Source organism: Chaetodon trifascialis, chromosome 13, assembly GCF_039877785.1.
Source record: "Chaetodon trifascialis isolate fChaTrf1 chromosome 13, fChaTrf1.hap1, whole genome shotgun sequence".
Classification (NCBI taxonomy): domain Eukaryota; kingdom Metazoa; phylum Chordata; class Actinopteri; order Chaetodontiformes; family Chaetodontidae; genus Chaetodon; species Chaetodon trifascialis.
This window is the reverse complement of record NC_092068.1, coordinates 1,602,017-1,622,496: the sequence shown is the minus strand read 5'-3', so window position 1 is coordinate 1,622,496 and position 20,480 is coordinate 1,602,017. Positions and strand designations below refer to the sequence as shown.

Sequence of the window (20,480 nt, the reverse complement as noted above, 5' to 3'; positions counted from 1 at the left end):
GCATGCGCTTCAAAAAGAAATATGAGCCCAAAAGGCTATACAGTAATTGAGGCCCAGAATTTCAATTTTGGAAAGGCACTGCACACCATAACTCCAACTGACTTGAAATTATACTTTCAACCATAAAAATATGCCATGATGGATTTTACACCATTTACAACTTCTGCAAAAGAGTAATATGAATAGAACTTAGATTATTACTGTATCAACACCAAAATGGGATACACAATGATGATACAATGATACACAATGATACACATCATTGCAGGACAGAGGTACACATTTTTTTTTTCTTATAAATGAGCAAGATCGGTCAAAAAATATACCAGCCAGCAAAGAAAAGACAAGAGACAATGAAAAAGGGCCGGGCTTAAAAGGAAAACAGCCATAATCTGTTAATGATTTGTTTCATTGACTACAATCTTGGTGAATATCTTCAGACCATGATTGGAAAGAGGCCTACTGAAGCATTTTGTGCCACAAATACGCAACTGGAAGAACAGATAGATTCTATTTTAATCAATTTATCTGTTTATAGAGGCAGTGCAGTGAAGGCAGCACATCAGTGATAGCTTCAGTCCTCCTCTGATTTTCATACATTTAACCCAGATGATCTACATGCAATGCTGTGCCTGAACTCATCCTGTGTAGACACTGATGGAAAGCTGATGATGCTGCTGTGCTACTTGATGTGCTCTTCTCACTGCCCTGCCCTGCAAGGAGACTCGAAAAGTGGGGCTAATTGGAAATGATGGTTGTACTTAACTATCTATCTCAGCTTTCATGAACCTTGTCACAGTTTAATTTAACATACTACTTCACCACTTAAGTCCACTGGCCTAAATGTAAAACTTGTGCTTGAGTATATCTAGTATATTTCACAAAGGCAGCAGTAGTGTTGTGAAGACTTTGAAGGAATTTAATGACATATGTAGTTTTTGGTGAAATGAAAGTTATCACTATATTGACAAGCATGATTCCAGCGAATAACTTCCACTGAGAAACATGCTGTCTTCACTAACAGACTATTTCTACAAAGAAGACTAGATAGAGAGCTTCATCACATGATACAACAACAATCACTTGGAACACAATATCAGCAACACCAATGAGCTTGTGGTGGACAACAATTATTCAAATATGGACATTGCTGCAAAGAATCTACAAATTCTAAATTGTGGATGCTTCATACACATCTTCAACCCGACAGCACAGAAGATATACAATCACCAGTTTCAAAGAGGACACCCAAGATTAGTGTCACCAGTTCAGTATCTGACCAATTGTTAAAATATGGTCACAATCTCTCTCTCTCTCTCTCACAGATGCACATGCACACATGCAATACACATAACCAACTTTTAACAGATAGTACTTGTATGGCCTCCTCCAGTCTGTAATGCTGGGAGGTTTTGAGGAAGCTCAGCAGCTGCTGGGGGGCAAAGCGGCTCAGCAAGTCCAGCAGAAGCTCATGGAGATCATGTTCCAGTAGCTGGATGGTGCCAGAATCATGGCCTTCCCTGAATAACAGAGCAGATGAGAGGTGAGAAGGAAGAAAAGGAGGAGTCAGACAGGGAGGAGAGAAGGCCAATTTAGAGCAAATGCAGGAGTGAGGGAGATGAGGACGCACACCGTACCGTGGCTCCAGGAGATAGCTGAGGAACTTGAAAAGTAACTGGTCATCCTGGAGGGGGGGGAGAGTATATCGAGATATTTAGTGGGTAACATTAAATAAATGGAATGTACAGCACCAGGCCTCGGGGGAAGTGCTGTTTTTAAGGGAACTATGCCCATTGTACACATCAAAGTCTGTGCTAAGGTGCACTACTGTTTCAAGGATAAACCATTGCTGCCCTCCAACACTATAAAAAAACAAAAACTTGAGATAACTTGAAATTTCAAGGCAACAAACTTGTACAATAATAATATAACTTGTATCTAATAAACAATGCAATGCCATCAATGCATGGGGGCAAACTCACTGAGGTAGCCAGTATCCCTGTACTAATATTACCAGATAAAGAACATACAGTGTATAATAAAAAGAAAAAAGAAAAGAAAAAAAAAAAAAAAGTATTTTCACCTTACCTGAAGCTCAAAGATGATTTGCTGCACATGTTCAGTGAAGTGAAACACCACTAAGTCAGCTGACTTTCTGGGGTCAAGGGTCACCAGCTCCTGAGAAAATATGTTAGGCGATTTGTATGCCAATGCTAACACGATCACAGACATATTATTATTTATGCTTTTATTTTCTGTAAGTTGACCTTGGGTGACTTGAAAGGCGCCTCCAAATAAAATGTATTATTATTATTATTAGCCAGATAATGTCCTAATGGCTGATACATGGCATGACACAACCAGGGCTGCAACTTTCTCCTTAAGCCAAAACTATGAGACTGTTTTGTGTTTAACAGCTACTGTGTGTATGTGAATGAAATACACAAAAAAACAAAAAGTCTTAGCTCTTAATGACCAGTGTGCTGACCTGCGTGTGTTGCAGGACTCTGTCCTTGACTGTCTGTTTCTCCTCAGGGCTGTAGGCAGGCATGGACAGCAGATTGTGGATGTAGCTGAAGATCTCCCCCTGACACACACACACACACACACACACACACACACACACACACACACACACACACACACACACACACACACACACACACACACACACACACACACACACACACACACACACTAGACACTTTATTTGAATCCACCAAATTACATTACAATTTTCCACACGACTCAACCTATTTACATAGGTCTCCTACATTCTTCGAAACTAAGAGGTAAAGAAACCACAGTGTTCAAGCTAAGATGGACCAGAAGTTTACTGACTGAGAAAAATCACACACATATGTAGACACTCAAATGTCACACATATCAAACACATACATGTGTATTTTGAGAAATCTGAAATACATGTTACCTTTCTGAGGGGGTCTCTCAGGTAGCAGTCAATGATCCTGTCATACAGATGTTTCTTCTCATAAAGAAATTCACAGATTTGGTAGCTGGCAAGATGGGGAGACACAAAGACATGTAATTGACCCTACAAAATATAATAACAATAATAATTATAGTAACTTTTGACTTACAGTGTATAAGCTACTAGCATATATATCTATTGCTGTCTCTGGTGTTTTCACAGGTGAAGGTGACTTCAAAATTTCTGGATGACATAAGAAATCAAGGAAAGGCAGCACAGCAGTGAGAGACTGAGCACTAATTGGATAATTTAGATAAGACTGTATCAGTGAATGACTTGGTGGGTCAGTAGCCTACACTAAATATCAGCACTGTGAAGTTAAAGCTGCACTAATAAATATTTTATATTAACTAGATTGAGACTTTTACTTTATTGATCCCAATTTGGGAAATTCTTTTGTTGCAGCAGCAGGTTAAACATACACATAAACATCAAATATATACTATAAAGAAGAATGAGAATAAAACTAAGAGGAAAAGAATGTTCTTTAAAAAAAGAACATGGAATAACAGCAATTCTTAAAATAGAACTAAGTATATCAAAGTATGTAGTTATATAATGTGTATTATAATACACATTATATAATATTATAATAATATAATAAATATAGAACATAACTAAGTATATAAACAAAGATTAACAGCAGTTCTTAAGAGAGAGAAAGAGCCAGAACAATAAACTATATACCATAAAAAATATGTGCAGGCTGCAAGTGATAAATAAATGTAAACAATAAACAGTATTGTGCAATGTTGCAGAATAATGCAATGCAATGTTGCTGCAAATAATATGCAACATTGAAATATTGAGGTTTGTGAGGCTGGTAGAGATGAACTGTTTAAATTACTGTCGTACAGTGTGATGGCTCGTTGCAGGAATGATTCCTGAAGCGGTCCTTGCTTCGCTGTCTGTCCACCAGGTGGTGAAAAGGGTGTTCAGGGTTATCTATGACAGATAACAGTCTGTCCAGTGTCCTCCTCTCCACCACCTCTTCAAAGGTGCAGCCAGTAATGGAGCCAGCCTTCCTCAGTTCAGTCTGTTGGTGTCCGATGCTGATGTCCGATGCTTGATGTTCTCTGTGATACATTCTGTCAGGCTGTTGATGTCCTCCCCATGTGCCTCACACCACACACCCCAGTCTGTTGTGATCACGATGGCATAAGGCCGCATCCCCACAGCTAGCAACTCAATGTCCAGCCTACAGAAACATTCCTTAATGGCAACATGTCCAGGATTACACCAATTCTCATTCACAAACAGCACAATCCATTCCTCTTCCCTTCTTCTTACCGCTCCGAGATAGATCTCTGTCCACCTGCACACAGCTGAAGCAAGGTACCTCCATGCTCTGGTATGGGACGTCTTAGTGAAGCTATGACTCAGTAAAAGCCATTAGGCTGCACTGTCGGTATTCCCATTGAGTCCTGACCAGTGCGACAAGCTTGTGTGTCTTATTTGCCAAAGACCTCAGTTTCCCCGTGATGATCACCAGAATGGACGGTGTGTATCTCCATGCCTTGGCTCTCTGCTTGGCTCCAGCTCTGCAGCCTTGACGTTGCCTCTTCAGCTTATCCAGGACAGGATACAATCCTCTCTCCGGGTGGTAGTGTGGGTTTAGACAACGCAATCAGCTGCTCATGTGTGTGTAAACCACTCCTCTCTGTACGGCCTTCCATTACAAAAAGTGCAAAAAATAACAGGAGGGCCACCACGAAAGTTGTAAAACTGCATGCAAACATTGTGACACTGTTACCAAAAGCACAGTTAAAAGATGAAAAGACACACTAAATGAAATGATTTCTCTTGTATTGTTGTTTTCTGTTTGTGGCATTAAACCATTTTGTTTGACGGCTCCCTTTGTTCTGTGCTCTGTCTCTGTAGCCTTGGGTCCAAATCTAAAATGTTGACTGAAACCTATGGTGGCATCTCGGGCAACTCGTGGACTCCAGAGAAGAGGACATACTCCCTCTGATATAAAGAGCTCATTCTAAGGTAACAAAAATATGATTCTTATTTTCAGGTGATTCAACCCTAATGAAAACATAATTCTCAATATTATATTAAATTTCTGCCATATTCTGCTAATAAATGCCCCTAAATCGTCTTAAGTGGTCCAACAGCTTTTGTGAAGCACCATACAGGGAATATGTGCAATTATACAGTGCAAACATCTTTGGTTCCGGTCTTGGGTCAGCTACTTACAACTTTGCCTTCTCAGCCAAAGCCAACAGCCTTTCTTCATTAAACTGGACCACACCCCCAACCTGCAGCAGCTCCAGTAGAACCTACAAATGATAGAAGCATTCGGATCTTATACTTAAGTACAATTCTGCTACAAGTTAAAGTCCTGCATTTAAAATGTTACTTAAGTATGTAGGTGTAATTGGGAAAATGTATCACACACACACACACACACACACACACACACACACACACACACACACACACACACACACACATAAACCTAACCTGTTGCCTTTCAGTATGTCGGGAGTCATCATCTGGGCAACACAGGAACTCCAGAACCTGATAAGACAGTGCAAACATGAATGAATCTGGCAGGTTGGCTATTCTCATACATCTTTACAGTCTCATAATCAATAAAACATAAATGGAAAGATTCAGGTCTGAAAGGGTTAGAAACTTTTATTGTGATTTCCAAATAAGTTGTGACACGGTAAATGTTAATGTAAATAGAAACACAATGATGATGATGTGATGATTTGCAAAGATTTGAAGACAGCACAAAAACAAAAAAAATATCAAATTTCATGGTTTTTGAAAATTATATCCTCATTTAGAATTTGATGTCAGGAAACATGGACAGAAACACCAAAACACTGGAAAATTTGTGAAATGGGGCTCTTTTTGTGATTGCAGAGGTCTGCGTGTGTGCCCCTACCAAGCAGCCACAAAAACTACTCTTACTGCACGTGTTTGCCATAAGAGATGAATCTCTCATTCTGCAGATATCACTGCATGGTTTTTCAATAAATCTTAATGTATTCATGCATTTATTTAACCGAACCTTGCAGTCATGCAATAATGTGTGCCTTTAGCTATCAGGATAATATGATCTTTAATGAAATACTTATTCACATTGGGGGCATCTGATTGGTTACCTGATCAAAGAGCTTCCTGTTCACAAAAAGCGTGTTGTCTGGCTTGGCCAACTGGCGAGCCAAAAAGGTGAAGAGCCCGCCAACCTGGGAAGGAGTAAAGTCTGGGTTGTCCACCATCACCTAGGTGACACAAAAGACAGAGAAAATGAAAACAACAAAATTAGCTAATGATATCAATTATTCCTCATTAGTCATTTCTGTGCCTTCCAATCGACTGGCGACCAGTTCAGGGTGTACCCCGCCTCTTGCCCGTTGACATTCACCATAGTAACACCAATGACGATCCAGAAGGAAGTAAGCCCAGAGATAGGTTATCTATATGTAAATAACCAGGACCTTCGTGATTGATCTCAAACTAATGCAGAGTCATAGGAGGAGACATTAGCAGCATTTTTTTTTCAAGCTGGAATATAACTTTTGACCACAAAACAGCAAAGGTAGACATACTGTATGATTTTGCGAATTTTTTTTCTGCTGCTCTTGGTAGGGAGTCCCTCTAGCATACACGCCTTGAAGTGACATTTAGCTCGGTTTTTCTTTTTCTTTTCCTGTGTTACTTGCTGATGTGGAGGGTGCTGATCTTAACTTCATACATTCTTGATATTCCAAGACATGCTTGCGGATAAGGTGGTGGAGCAAATTGCTTGTGTTGCCGCCTTTGGCGACAACTTTCCGACAACACTTGCTCTTTTCTTCTTTTTTTTAAAAAAAACAAAAAAAAAAACAACAGACATAGCTCCTCTTCTTGGCACAAGTTCTTCTGTGTCATGTTCTACTAGTTCTGCAGTTTCCATTTTGGAACTTTCAATGTCTATCCCATCCATTTTCACCGTGACGTAACACTACAGCACTACAGCTTACCCTCACCACGCACCACACTATGCGTGTTTAGAAGCGCAACATTAAAAACAGTCCCATCTGAAACAGTGTCACGTGGCACAGCGTTCCAAACGTTGTGCAATCACATACACCAGTGTGGCAGTATATTAAAAATTCATATCATAACAAAAATATATACCAGTATTCAGTGTGAACCGGTTTATCACCCAGGCCTACTCCATGCCAGCCATCAAAAATAATGTCAAACAAATGCAACAGCACATGGAATTCTTTTTTGTGATTTTACCTGAAGTAAGATGTCCACTATCCTCTGTTGGTACTCAAGGGCCTGCTTGTCATTCTTAAAGTCTTCAAATGTCTAGAATGAAGCAAAAACTAATTCTTAAATGACAGAAAAAAACTGAAAGAAAGACAGAAAATGAAAACACAACCTCAAAGTGACCAGGTGAAACCAAAACAAGATTTATACTGCAGGTACTGTACATTAATGTTAATTTTTGCACACTGGCACAACATTAAGGGTATGTCACCCTGCATTCCACTGCACAAATTGTCTAAAATGTGACAAATAAAACCTTCTTCTTTGAAACAACACAGGTACTATCCATATTATGTGGCAAAATGCTGAAAACTGGTGAAGAGAGACTTATACTTTGTGTACTGATGATCTTCTTTAAACCTGCAATAACTAATTATTTTTTGTGGGCAGTGGTTATACACATAACACCGACATTGTCACATTTTAAGCAGTTGAATTTGCAGTTATAGTTATCTATGTACACATTAAGAAGTTACGGAGCAACTTTAACATTCATTCAGTCGGTTTACGGATCACTTGACAAATGTAGGTCCAATATTCACTCTCTCTTAGCTCTGTTTTTTAATCTCTACCAACTCCTGAGTGAAATATCTGGCTCTTTAGCCACACACTGTACACATCAGACTTCAGACACAACAGCTGTCACATCCAGAAGTTGTCTGAGGATACATAATTGGCAAGATGGCGTTGTGTTAGGTGGTCACCTGTTACAGTAGCTCCGTCGTTTTTGGATGTTTTTGGATGTTTTTGTTCATTTAGTGTGTTTTCCATTCTTTTTTAATTCTATTGTAGCGATGGGAGGACAGGCTGGTGTTTTTGGCTAGCTTGCACAATAGTTAGTGCAAAGACTCATGGGAGTGTTTTTGATCAGAGTTCACAGGACTGACATTGTTAAATGTTCATGTTTTGTAAAAGTTGTTTTCTGATTAATGTTGTCATGTTGTGTGTTGGAGAGCGCCATGGTGGTTATTTTACACCGTGCCACCATGGCTGTTACTGGCATGTAGAGTGAAGGCTTCAGTAAGTGTCGTGTTTACTGGGGTGTGTTGAATGTTAATAAATGGCATACTCTAGGAGTTGTGTGGTGTATGGGGCACAGGATTTGCCATTAGACTGAGATCTCTGTCTCATGAGGCTTTCTTCCACACAGCTTGCCACAGTATCTTTGCAACTGTGTTGTGATGGTTGCATGCAGTTTTACAACCTTTGTAGTGGCCCTTCTGTTATTTTTTGCTCTCTCTGTAATGGAGAGCTGTAAAGAGAAGAGTGGGGGACATGTGTACACATGCAAGCAGCTGATTGTGTTGTATAAACCCTTGCTGCCGCCCGGAGAGAGGACTGTAGCCCTTGACGAGCTGAAGTGGCGACTTCGGGGCAGCAGAGTTGGAAACTAAATGGAGGGCCAAGGCATGGAGATACAGACCATCCGTTCCAACATTGAACTGCTAGCTGTGGGATGCGGCCTTATTATTTGCCTCAGGCGTTCAGGTCCACCATCATGATCACTGTTTAAATTCCTCCGAAGGCTGACGGGGAAGCAGTGTGTGACACCATCTACTCCACCAGTGTTAACAACACTGAAGTGTCCCTTTTGTCCAGAGGTAGCCTGTGTCCACAAGGACAGTGAGGAAGTGGATTCAGGAGGCTAATGAGTCACTGCAGGACTACTTTGAGACAGACTGGGGTGTGTGGTGTGAGCCACATGGGGAGGACATCAACAGCCTGACAGAATGTATCACAGATGTACATCAAACAGACCCTACTGCCAACCCAGACTGTACGCTGCTTTCCCAACAAGCCCTGGATCACCAGTGACCTGAAAAGTCTTCAGGTCAGGGGACAAAAAAGAACTGATGAGTGCTCAGAGGGAGATGCTGAAGCAGAGCAGAGATGCCAGAGATGCCTACAGAGCAGAGCAAAGGATGTGTGGACAGGAATGAAGGTGATCACGGAGCTCAAGTCAAGAGACAGACCAGCAGTCGGCAGCCTCGAGAGGGCCAATGAGCTAAACAACTTTTTCAACAAGTTGAGCTCACAGCCAGGAGTGACCTTGCATTTCCCCACCCACTCACACCTCACCACTGTCCACGATGACCTCCTTGACCCCCTTTCTCTCTCCAACCCTGAACCCCCCTTTTGTGATCCTTCCCTTGGATTCAACTCCCACATCCCCTACCACCCCCCACAGTACCCCCTCCACTAGCATTATTTCCTGCCTGTCTGCATGCCAGATAATAAGACAGCTGGAGATGCTGCACCTGGACAAGGTTGTTGGCCCTGATGGCATTATTTCCAGAATGCCTGCCAGCTGTCTGTGATCCTGGGACACCTCTTCAACCTGAGCCTGCAGAGAGTCCCGGTGCTGGGGAAGACGTCATGCGTGGTTCCTGTTCACTGGCAGTGTCCTCTCTGAGACCATTGACAGTAGTTCATGAGTGCTACAGGGAACTATTTTGTCTCCTTTTCTCTTCACCTTGTACACCTCAGACTTCCAGTACAACTCTTCATTATGCCACCTACAGTTTTCAGACGACTCAGCGGTGGTGGGGTGTATAAAGGATGGACAAGATGAGGAATACAGAGCAGTGGAAGATGATTTTGTGGAATGGTCTGGTAGAAATCACCTGCTGCTTAATGTGGCCAAGACCAAGGAGATTGTGATTGATTTCAGAAGGAACAGGACGACCACGCAGCCACTGTGTATTCTGGGGGAGAATGCAACAGTGGCGGAGGATTACAAATACTTCGAAGTGCACCTTGACAACAGATTAAACTAGAAAACCAACATCAATGCTGTCTACAAGAAGGGGATGTTCAGACACTATTTCCTGTGGAGATCAGATCATTCAACGAGTGCAGCAAGATGTTTATATTTATTTATCAGTTGCAACTTGCACATATTTTTATTTTGGTGTATAGTTTATAGCTCTGGCTCGCTCTCTCTTTATTCTTTGTCTATATGCTTAGTAATATTGTATTTTATATTATTATGATATATATGTGCAATATATTAAATAACATATTAAATAACTATATACTTAGGTAGATACTTAATTTTATTTTAAGAATTGCTGTTATTCTATGTTTATATACTTAGATTTTTTTAAGAACATTCTTTTCTCTTAGTTTTATTCTCATCCTTATTCTTCCTTATTGTATATATTTTATGTTTATGTGTATGTTTAACCTGCTGCTGCAACAAAAGAATTTCCCAGATTGGGATGAATAAAGTAAAGTCTAAGTCTAAGTCTCTAATACAGCCTTCGTTGGATGTGATCACAGGGAACGATTTGGAGTACAGGGAGGTCATGATCAACTTTATCAAATGGTGTGAACTTAACCACCTGCCAGCAAGACGAGAGAGATGGTGATAGATTTCCGAATGAAGGTGACACAGATTACACCGGTGAACACCCAGGGCTTAGACATTGAGATCATGGTGGAGTACAAATACCTGGGTGTTCACCTCAACAACAAACTGGGCTGGACTAACAACACAGATGTCCTGTACAGGAAGGGCCAAAGTTGTCTCCAGCTCTTAAGAAGACTGACGTCCTTGGAGTATGTAGGACACTTCAAAACTTTTTACTGTGGTGGCATCTTCAATTTTCTATGCAGTGGTCAGTTGGGGCTGTGAAAGCTCTGAGAGGAACAGAAAAAGACTGAACAAACTGGTCAGGAGAGCTGGCTCTATCCTGGACTGCCCTCTCAACAACATCAAGGAGGTGGGTGAGAGGAGGATGTTAGCCAAGATGACATTAACTCCTACATGACACAGTGGGGGCCCTAAGCATACTGTTTGCACTATTGTGGGATTCTACTCCTATTAGTCATACTTCCATGATTATTACATCCCTAGTGCTGTGTTACGTACTTATACTATTTGTTACCAATATGTACATATGTACATCACACACATTAATATAACATATATGTATACTATGCTATATATACTACATATAGTTTAGAGTCTATTCTTAGAAGTGTCACTGTTACTGTGATTGCATTTCTGTCTCTCTCTCTCTGTCTCTCCCTCTCTCTCTCTCCAATTGGTCGAGGCAGATAGCTGCCCACCCAGAGCCTGGTTCTGCCTAAGCTTTCTGTCTGTTAAAAGGAAGTTTTTCCTCGCCAATGTCAGCATGTGTGTGCTTATGAGGGAATTGCTGGGTCTCTGTAGGTAAAGAGTATGGTCTGTACCAGCTCTATATGGAAAGTGTCCTGAGAAACATCTGTTGTGATAATAAATTTGAATTGAATTGAATATGAAATTACATATTTTCTATCTTTTTCTTACAGAACCCATGCATATAAATATTTTTTAGAAACCGTATTACATTGAACTGGGGATTGGCAGTGTTATTGCATGAGACACAATATACTGAATATACTGCGTGGTGTTAATAAGGAACTGATTCAGATTAATGGCCTACTATAAGATACTTAAGATACACCCATCTGGTCTTTCAGCATGCTAAACACATATTTACCATCATGACGAGAGTGAATATGATATGAAGAAATCTCACCATAGCAAGGACATTTAGGAACTCCCGCGTGTCAAAATGTAGGAGTGTACGAATACATGGGAAAACCTCCTCCTCCTCTGATGAGTCTGCTGAATGGAGACGGATAAGAAACTCAAACACCTAACACACAGATGCATGCACACGCACGCACGCATGCACGCACGCACGCACGCACACACACACACACACACACACACACACACACACACACACACACATCGCTTATTAGGCCCAGCAACTGTGACAAATTCAGACAATAAATGAACAGAGTGCACAGAAACAACAATCATCAGACAAGGCATTAGATGATACAGAGTATTAAGCCCACAGCAGCACCTCTCAGTTAAAAATCTGTTACCTTACTGTGTGGGACAATTAGGATCACTCTTCTTGAAGAACATGAGGCTGTAACAACATTCACAACTATAAGCAGAGCTATTTTTAGGTTTGCAAAAATTTGAATTTTACTGTTGGTGAATGTGTAAAGATAAATTGCATTGTTACAATTGTATAACAACAGTGAGTAGGAAATGCGATTTAAATATGGATGTCATGCGTTGGAGCACTTTCTCATTTCATCACTTTTTTGGAAAACTGCCAATATTCTAAATCTACATTGTTGATTTTCTGTCACAATAACTTTTAAAGTGAATTTCAAGATGAAACAGCAAACAGAAATTGCAAAAAACTTCCCGTTGTTGACTGGCTGATCTCTCTTCTGTAGGGTAGTAAATACATAATGGTGACCATGCTCAGCAAGCAGTTGATGGGGTACAGAGAAACACCAATGAATTCTTTGGGAATGTGTCACCATAAGCAGTTTGACAATATGACATAGGGAACTACCTGGGGCCTTGTCCACCAAAGGGCATCGTGAAATTGTGTTTCCTTTATTATTTTTAAATTATCATAATTTTTCTTCCTTCTGTCTTGGTGGAAATTAGCTTAAATTGAGACATACTGATGAAGGGTTCAATACAGAGGAGATTTCTGGTCACAGGTGTAACATGCCTAGCACTGTGTATCCATGGCACATGGCCTGCAGCTCTTTTTGTTTTAAAAAGATAAGATAAATACTTTCAAGTATATGTTGTTTATACATCTGTGTGGTCTGCTTTGGTGATGTTTTATCCTGCTGTTTAAATGGCAGTTATTTCATTTCTGTAGCCTAATATTGCTTGTGTCACCCACTGTGGTGTCCATAGCTCTTTTTATTTATTGTTGGTCATTTGTATTTGTCTGAGTTGTGTTCTATTTTCTGGTTAATTTTAGTTAATCACATGTACAAACAGGCTGGATAATGTGCCAAAATAAATGGGATTTTGGAATTTATGGAAAATATGTGCCAATAAACACATTTGATTCCTTAGGTCTTAGCTCAGGTCAAATTTTCAATTCAAATTCAATTCAAAATTCAGTCAAATTATTACATTCATGACATTCACACACAGTCAAAACAGCTGAAAATACTGATAAAACAATTTAATTAACAGATGTCACGAAATTGAAAATGAATTGTACAATATTTTCAGAAGGCAGAGTGACACTTTGCAAACTAGGTTTTGAAGAATGTTTAAATGTAGACACATGTGGGGGTCACTATTCAGCCTTCTTTCAAAGTAGCACTGAATTACTGATACCGACATTCTTCCTTGGACTCATTATGTTCACACTGGGTGGCTGTGGCTCAGGAGGTAGAGCGGTCATCGCTTTATTAGTATTTATCAGAGGGTTGGGGGATCAATCCCTGGCCTTTGCAGTCTCCATGTCAATGTATCCTTGGGCAAGATACTGAACCCCAAATTGCCCCCTGGTGCTGTGCCATCAGTGTGTGAATTATTAAAAGCTTGTATGAATGAATGCAGACTTGTGTTGTAAAATTGCTTTGAGTTGTCATCAGACTAGAAAGGGGCTATATAAATACAGTCCATTTACAGGTACAAAGAATTCATATAAAGCATTGTTTATTTTCAATCATTAATTGGCTCTGAGAGCTTATAGAAATTCTCAATCATGTCCCACTTCCATGATGACTTCTGAAATACAATGAACTTTTGCGGGTTTAATCATTACCACAAAACATAATCCAGGCACAGCACCAGGATTTCAATTTTGGGTGGGCCACAGTTACTTTGGGCATCCTGTTGGTGTAAAGTGCATGGGAAAGCTCAGGAAGCTCCCAGTGGAGGACAGCCTCCCCTACGATTCTGTTAAAGCGGCAATCTTACGTGCTTATGAGCTAGTCCCTGAAGCGTACAGACAGAAATTCAGAAATCACAAGAAAGCCCCTCATCAGACCTACAGTGAGTTCGCCAGGGAAAAGGCTGGTTTGTTTGATAGGTGGAGCACTGTGTGCAAAGCCTCCAATTTTGACTCACTGCGGGAGCTGATTCTGCTTGAGGAATTTAAGAAATGTTTGTCTGAGCGCATGGTGGTATATTTGAATGAACAGAAAGTAGCCACTCTCACCTCCGCTGCTGTGCTTGCTGACGAATATGCGCTCACTCACAAGACTGTTTTCCAGTCAGTCTCTGTTGATAAGCCCCAGTATACTACAGCAGCACAGAGCAGCATTCCCAAACCACGTAGCCCAAGGAGGGAGGAAAGAGAGTGCTTTTATTGTCACAAATCTGGGCATGTTATCGCAAACTGCTTAGCACTTAAGCGCAAGGAGCAGCAGTCTTGTCATGGTAGGGCATCTGCATCATGGTGCACTGCAGCCGAAAGGCATTGGTTTAATCAGGGCAGAAGCCGGTGGTAATGCTGTCACTTTTGACTCCGAGACGCCAGATGAATGTTTCAAACCATTCATTTTTGAAGGCATGGTATCACTAACAGGTGAGCCCAGCGATCAGCAGAGTGTGCAGATACTCAGAGACACGGGTGGATCACAATCAGTGATTCTTGCAAATGTACTGCCATTCTCTGAACAGTCAGCAGGCGGGTATGGTGCCGTGTCACGTGGCGTTGAAATGGGATACATTCCCCGACTTGTACGCATCCACGTACAGTCTAGGTTTTTTCCCTGTTGCTGTTTGTCCTGCCCTGCCCATTGAGGGGGTAGCTTTTCTGATGGGGAATGATATAGCTGGAAGCAAGGTAATTCCTGCACTGGAAATGCTGGATTCCCCGCAGTGCACTGAGCTTGGCGGAGAAACTAAGACACGCTCTGATTTATTTCCCTCATGTGTCGTCACTCATGCACAAGCACTAAAAGACAATGTTTCCCTGTCTGACAATATTTCAATGACAGCCTTTTCAGTAGAGAGTGAACTGGCGAATAAAACGAAGAGTCGCTCTGTAGCTGCAGATTATCTAGCCTTGCCGGTGATCAGAAAACGTGTGTGTACTGCTCAACGGGCTGATCCAGCGCTACAGAAGTGCTTCCCAAATGTCCCGGGGTGGAGTTTGTGTGTACTCCTGAGTGTCGGCATGTATTTGGAAGTGTGGAGTCTCCTCTCAGGTATGCGCCTGTGCTAGCTGCTCCTGATCTTTCTCGCCCTTTCGGGTTGGAGGTGGATGCCAGTGCTGGGGGTGCAGGTGCTGTGTTGTTGCGAGAGGATGCGGATGGGGTCGACCACCTGGTGGGTTGCTTTTCCCAAGCGTTCCAAGATAGATATTCCTCCATGTAAAAAGAAACCCTTGCTTTGTTGTTGGCACTTCAACACTTCGAGGGGTACATCCAGTCCGTTGCAGTCTTCACCTACCACAACCCGCTCGTTTTCCTGCCCCGCATGTCATAACCAGCGCCTCATGCTGTGGGCTCTGATTGGGCAAGAATATAATCTGGACATCCGGCATAAGAAAGGGTCAGAGAATGTGGTAGCCGATGCCTTATCCAGACTTTAAGTCTCGAGTGTAATTGGTTAAACTGTAACAAAACCCCTGGTTTTGTGCTTTAAGGGGAGGGGTGTTACGGCTGCCACCGTTTTTGGGGGTATTTGTGTCTGTTTGTATTTGTGTTCTCGTGCCCCCTGTGTATGGGAATAGAAACAGGACTCCTCCTCCAAAAGAGGACAGCAATTGGGGAGGAGCCAGCCAGTGTCCAATCCCCTATTCGCCTGCCGGCTTCAAGAGACGTCTTAGCCTGGCAGTCTGGGGCTGGCATCTTTGGGGACCAGTCCTCGGCACAGGAGAGATCCACTTAGTGTGTGACAGATTTGTCAAAAGTGTGTTTTTGATATATTGTTGGCAACCAGACTCGAAAGAGCTAGGTTTAGAGGGGGGGACTGATTGACTGATTTTTCCATACACTTAGTTTTGATTTGTTAACTTCAATAAGCTTAGGGGTGCTTTTTCCCCTTGTATTTTGGTTCTCGTTTTGTTTCCATTTGAATAGTAGGCCTCATTTAGGAGGGTTTTGTTTTCCATTTTGTTTGGTGTGGGATTTAGGTAGCTCTCATTTTTAGAGAGTTCTTGTTTGGTTAGTATTACTTCAGCTCTTCCTTTTGAAGAGTTCTCTTTTAGTTATCGTTAGTTAAACTCTCAGTCTTATAGAGTTCTCTTTTGGTTTGCATTGCTTAAGATCTTTCTTTTAAAGAGTTCTCTTTTAGTTATAGTTAGTTAAGCTCTCATTTTAGGAGAGTTCTCTTTTGGTTTTGATTATTTCATTTGTCTGAAAAGCACCCACTCGCTCTTTTCGTTGTCTTGGCCTTTTGCCTTTTGTGATTTAAAACAATTTTGAATACTTTGATTTGAATAAATAACTTCTTTTCAACCACTTCCACCGGTTGTTTTTTGTTACTTCCCTACCCCTAGCGAGCTGGGTCGTAACAACTACAGTAATATAAGTACGGGAGAGAACGAACACATCCACATCTTCTCAAATTAATCTTTGTCAAATATAATTTCTACGGGTGGCGCAGCAGGTAGTGCACATGCCTCACAGCAAGGAGGTCGCTGGTTCGATTCCCGGGTGTGTGAAGTTTGCATGTTCTTCCCGGGCATGCATGGGTTCTCTCCGGGCACTCCGGCTTCCTCCCACAATTAACCTCATTAGGTTAATTGGTGACTCTAAATTGCCCCTAGGTGTGAGTGTGAGCGTGAATGGTTGTTTGTGTATATATGTTGCCCTACGATCGGCTGGCGACCGGTCCAGGGTGTACCCCGCCTCCCGTCCGTTGACAGCTGAGATAGGCTCCAGCCCCCCTGCGACCCCGAAAGGGATAAGCGGCATAGAAAATGGATGGATGGATATAGTTTCTACGTACCTGGTTCTTAACTTGAACCACAAGGTCTTCAGGAATGTCTCCTAGTGGATATGCTCTTCCCGCAAGACAGCAGCTATATAAACAAACACATGCATGCACACACGCACACGTTAGGTTTTCATCACTTTTGGGGACATTACATAGACTTACATAAACTCACTTAATTGACTTACCCCAACCATAACAACAACCCCTATTTGCCCTAACCTCACCCTTACCATAAACTTAACCTAACTCTAACTCCTGCATTTTGTCCACACAAGGACAGTGAGTCCCCTCAGTGTGACTCTGTAAACCAATTTATAACCCCATAATGTGCGTAACACTCACTCACACACAAACACACACGCACTTTTATATATGTACTAACAGTATTTATAAAGACAAATACATACATTAACAGATAGACTGATATGAAGTCATTTGTTTGTAAGTTACATAACAATAATAATAAAAGAAACAAAAAGAAATAAAACTTTTGATATTATTCTCTAACAATGACTGTATATCAAGATGAATAACCTGACAGCTCTTCAAAAGTGAAGCCTTGCTACTTCTATTGTTATGAATCAAAACACCAAAGCAAAGATTCTAGTATGTGAAAATCTACATTGAAATAAACCTGATTCTGATTTATCCAGCACCGATGTTTGCAATTAAATGTAACATCGGCTGACTCATGATGGCTTCTATTGACTTCTCTACCCATTCTACTGTATGTTGATGTGGAGAGGTCAGATGCTTACAATTCTTAAGAGTATGTGTGTGTGTCTATGTAGCTGAGAGAGAAAGAGAAAGGGAATGAGAGAGAATGCTGGTCAAAAAGAGGCAGGGCTTTACATACTTACTGTATCTGAAGTGACTGCTTTTTCTTTCCTTCTTCAGCGGTTTTCAGATTGGTGGCAGTTTTTTTTCATATTTGTGGATACTACTCATCAAATGTATAATCTGTTTCTTGTAGTTATTTCCCTTGTTCTTGAAGTGCTTCTAGTGCTTCAATTTCATGGCAACCAGCCATGGTTGGTTGTTGGTGTTCGGCCCCAGATAGTGGATGTGGTGGAATGTCATGTTGTTGTCTCTTTTTCTACAGGTATTTAGGCTGTGTTGTCATGAATTCTTTCATTGGTTTTTCAGGGTTGTCTACTGTTTTTTCAGCAGTCTCATTCATGGCATTGTTTCATTGCTGACAGAATTGAGCTTGGTGGTAAGAATGTAAATAGTGCTGTAGTGATTTATTTTTCTGTGTGAGAAATTTAATGCTCTGACCAACTGTCACACCTCTGGTCTGCATAAAAACTGTGACATCCTTTGCATACGAAGAAAGTACTGAGAAGTAGCATCTACAGGCAGATACCAAATTTCGGCCATAATGTAGCTGCAGAAAATAATGAACTGAGGTGTAAATTGACATGTATGAACTTACCTTATGTACACCAGAAGTTTGTTTCCCATCACCACTTCCTCATCTGCGCAGGGAGAAAAAGAGTAAAGATTTAAATATGATTTTCAAACATTGCATACAAATTGAGATGCTTAAAATAGTTACTGTTATGAACTCTGCAGGTGGGGGTGCCTGTGAATATTCTCATTCATCCAGGTCATTGTAAGCTTCAGGGCATTCAATTGATCGCAACTGGACTTTGTCAGTTTTTCTTGGAAGACGTTTCGCCTCTCATCCGAGCAGGCTTCATCAGTTCATGCACACCAGACTAGATAGGACAGCTCTAGTCTAATGAAATGGTGTTAGGTTCAAGTATTTATCCTCTGAGTGAGGCCAACCCCCAAAACCAAGGATGGTATCACTCTAATGTGAGGCAAACGATCCCCCATTAAGGCGGGGTAGGGTGCGACCCTTGGGTGTCAACGACAGTCGTCTGCCTTGTTAGTGTCCCATTCTTGTCATTGGGAGGCTCCTTGAGCCATGTGTGAATGGCTTTGTTGTTTATTTTCAGAGGCTAAGTTTTTGAATCTCTTTGGAAGAGATGAAAGGACAGCATTGTATGTGGGAGATAGGTGGTGTCTCAGACCTCCCCCTCTGTTCAGAGATGGTTTTTCAAACTTGACATGGATGGCTTCTCTCACTCCTCTTTCAAACCATCTGTCTTCTCTGTCCAGAATATGCACATTTTTATCCTCAAAGGAGTGTGCTTCCTTCTTGAGGTGCAGGTAAACAGCTGAGTCTAGACCTGAAGAGTTAGCTCTTCTGTGTTGTGCCATGCGTCTGCTCAGGTGGGGGTTTCAAGCCTTACCTGTTAGGCTCCTCCCCTCCCGAAGTGGTGGGCCAATCACAACAAAGAGTTTCTGAAATATTCATGAAGTAGACAACATAGAGGGCACGTGAATATTTTATATCAGCAGTCAAAAAGCAGAATGGGAGCTCTGTTTCAACTTATAACTCTGTCTATATAACTTCTAGTTCTATTGTATGTTATTACCTTTACATCTGCATCTCTTTGAGCTGCTGGAATTCCAATTTCCCTGAGGGGTCCTCCCAAAGGGATCAATAAAGTTCAATCTAATCTCATCTCATCTCATCTATAACTGAACCTAAAGGCAACAAACCATGTATGAAGTATGTGAAGCTTTCTAGCACATGAAGTTGGTTTGGAAACCTTTCCACAAGGATTTAGACTGAAAATTACAGTGATCTCTCATAACACCTTTTTCTGGCAAGAAAAGCAGAATTTAAACAAAATGCTTCATAAAGGCAGACAAAAAGGGCAAGTCAGATTAAACCACATAATCCCTTCAACTCATTAAATCTCCGACCTCATGGTTCAAAAAACTTTTTATAGGAAATTTATGTGCCTGGTCCTAAACCAAATGATTCATCCCTGCAAGCAATGGCTGTAAAGGTCAAAAGCTTTATAATTATTTGCACACATGGCCAGTTAAGTCATCCTATTGATTAAGGCACATAATTACGCAAAATATTCACATCTGACAACATGAACATGATGAAACAACCTTTACCTCCATAGGTGTAATGTAGTCATTCATGCCACTGTTGAAAACGTAGATCATTGCATCATAGAGTTGGTTCTCCCAACACACCTGCACCACCTGCAAACACAGACACAGAAGCACGCACCCCTTTAGCGTCAGTGGTATCTTAATTAGGTTGTCTAGTAACTAATTTTGTCTGATTGCTGTTGTGGGCAGCATTATCTACATTATATAGTCATTAAAATATACAGATACACACGCACCTGTTGTATGTCCAGGCTGGTGATATCCAGATGGACAATACATCTCTCCAGGCTGTCCATCATACCATTACCATGATAATGGGCCAGGAGGTCCCTCATGATGGGCGTGGTGAGGTGACCAAGGCGGTCTGCAACAATGTATGACTCCAGTGACTCCAGAAAGACACCTTTAGCAACCATGTTTTCCACAAGCCGGGCATACAGTTGGTTGAACAGCAGGTCGCTGCATGCACACATGGAAACACACACACACACGCACACA

The 20,480-nt window shown here is 41.4% G+C and overlaps 1 protein-coding gene across 1 annotated transcript in view; it reads right to left on the bottom strand.

Moving 5' to 3' along the window:
• Positions 1 to 20,480, bottom strand: part of vps8 (VPS8 subunit of CORVET complex) — a 171,908-nt gene that overhangs the window by 43,940 nt on the left and 107,488 nt on the right. Inside the window, exons 21-35 of the mRNA XM_070977476.1 lie at positions 20,219 to 20,441; positions 19,983 to 20,072; positions 19,259 to 19,310; positions 18,433 to 18,475; positions 17,010 to 17,082; positions 11,800 to 11,919; positions 7,241 to 7,312; positions 6,115 to 6,234; positions 5,462 to 5,518; positions 5,195 to 5,277; positions 2,933 to 3,017; positions 2,489 to 2,587; positions 2,089 to 2,178; positions 1,638 to 1,684; positions 1,376 to 1,520 (exon numbers count right to left, since the gene is read on the bottom strand). Coding sequence (XP_070833577.1) covers positions 1,376 to 1,520; positions 1,638 to 1,684; positions 2,089 to 2,178; positions 2,489 to 2,587; positions 2,933 to 3,017; positions 5,195 to 5,277; positions 5,462 to 5,518; positions 6,115 to 6,234; positions 7,241 to 7,312; positions 11,800 to 11,919; positions 17,010 to 17,082; positions 18,433 to 18,475; positions 19,259 to 19,310; positions 19,983 to 20,072; positions 20,219 to 20,441 — 1,399 coding nt within the window. The remainder of the gene's footprint in view (positions 1 to 1,375; positions 1,521 to 1,637; positions 1,685 to 2,088; positions 2,179 to 2,488; positions 2,588 to 2,932; positions 3,018 to 5,194; positions 5,278 to 5,461; positions 5,519 to 6,114; positions 6,235 to 7,240; positions 7,313 to 11,799; positions 11,920 to 17,009; positions 17,083 to 18,432; positions 18,476 to 19,258; positions 19,311 to 19,982; positions 20,073 to 20,218; positions 20,442 to 20,480) is intronic.